Source organism: Limulus polyphemus, unplaced genomic scaffold, assembly GCF_000517525.1.
Source record: "Limulus polyphemus unplaced genomic scaffold, Limulus_polyphemus-2.1.2 Scaffold4149, whole genome shotgun sequence".
In the NCBI taxonomy this organism is placed as follows: Eukaryota; Metazoa; Arthropoda; class Merostomata; order Xiphosura; family Limulidae; genus Limulus; species Limulus polyphemus.
In genome coordinates, this window is record NW_013669759.1 from 26,955 (window position 1) to 28,591 (window position 1,637).

The 1,637-nt window shown below is 33.3% G+C and overlaps 1 protein-coding gene across 10 annotated transcripts in view; it reads left to right on the forward strand.

Moving 5' to 3' along the window:
- LOC106470662 (kinesin-like protein unc-104) overlaps positions 1 to 1,637 on the forward strand; it is a 91,463-nt gene that overhangs the window by 26,365 nt on the left and 63,461 nt on the right. For all 10 annotated transcript variants that reach the window (XM_022399291.1, XM_022399299.1, XM_022399300.1 and 7 more), the window contains 2 exons: positions 691 to 773; positions 1,273 to 1,352. In XM_022399291.1, coding sequence (XP_022254999.1) covers positions 691 to 773; positions 1,273 to 1,352 — 163 coding nt within the window. The remainder of the gene's footprint in view (positions 1 to 690; positions 774 to 1,272; positions 1,353 to 1,637) is intronic.

Below are 1,637 nucleotides of genomic sequence, written 5' to 3' on the forward strand. Positions count from 1 at the left end.
CAAAGTACATGATAGTTCTAGAAACGTTGCGTCACGGTGGTCATGTGACTCGCTGACGCAACAATATCATAAATATGTTCATTATTCTCCTCGTTAGGCATTCACTTCTGATCTTAATGTTCAACACATCCACAAATGTATAGCTTGAAATTAAATTGCAGTCTACCAAGTACAAATCCTCTTTTTTTGGTTAGCTGTTGAATGGCCAACTGCATGGTAATGTCAAAAATTGTGACCAATCTCCTGTAAGTGCACTAAGTTACTTCAAAATAGTGTTAACGTTGATAATGGTTTTATGAATGTGGTGCTAGGTAGAAGCAAGGTGGTCTTTCATAGGATGTACTTCTATTCCTGTTTTAGTGATTATTTATAATTCTGAGTAAAATTCTGTATTATTTGAGACTCTCAATAGGTTAGTAAGTGACAATGAAAGAAGTAATAATTATGTATTTTTAACAAATGTTCAACTGATGTATTAAATCATTTCCAAACTTAAATGATTGTTTTAATTTTGAAGTACTGGTGTTTAACAGTATCTAACATATCCCATATATAGCTTTACTTGTTGTTCTCCAAATCCAAACAATAAGGTAAGCCTGCAGTAATTATTGACAAAACATGAAAGGTGATAGAAAATTGGTATATTAACCAAAATAAATGTAAATTTTTTTATTAATTTTTCTATTTTAGGTATTATAAATCCCAAACTTCCTCAAGGAACTAAAGATGCCACAAAAAGTTTCAACTTTGACTATTCCTATTGGTCACATGATGTAAGTAGCTTTTAATTTTGTTATGTTTAATGTTTTATTTCACTAAATGCAAGGGCAGTTCCTAATAAAATACAAATGCTGTCTTATCTTTCTCATAATGTTCGAGTTTTAGTGTTTAATAATGGTTTATCTGTGGTGAGTAAAAGTATGATTATTCTTTAAAAGTATTTTTAATAATAATTATAAGATTGCTACTTTTTAGTCAAGGTAGTTTGTTTAAAATGTAACATGAAAGGCAGCTTCTTGTTTTTACGATCAGTTAACTATTAACCCTATAACATTCAAACAAAACAAATTCGCAATTCCAGGATGTGAGTTGCAACATGTTACTCCACTTATTATAATATTCCTGTTATATTATTATTTCCCTGTGATGATATGGCAGTGAATACAGCTTTATTTTGACTATAAATGTGTAGTTTAGAAAATACTGGCTCTTTCTGTTATGGTTGTTTTCAGTTTATAAGTATTATATAAAGAATCTTATTGCTGCTCTCAGCACCAAGACCCAAATTTTGCTACACAAGAACATGTTTACAGAGACATTGGAGAAGACATGCTGGATCATTCTTTTGAAGGGTAAGAAAGCCTTTATTTCTTTTAACGACCTTTAAGAAGCCCAAGTTCTAAATAGTCTACAACATAAAGTTCTTGAGCTGTAGTCAGTGGCGTGCAGAGGTTCTATGATGCCCGGGGCCTTGTACCTAAGACCTTGGGGAAGGGCGGAAAGGGTTCTACTGTTCGATTCGACTCTTTGCGTTGGATGCCCGTGGTCCCGGCACCTCCCCCCCCCTGCACGCTACTGGCTGTAGTCTGTGTGAAAATAATTTTTCATTATGGAACTTGTAGTGAACTTAAAGCAAA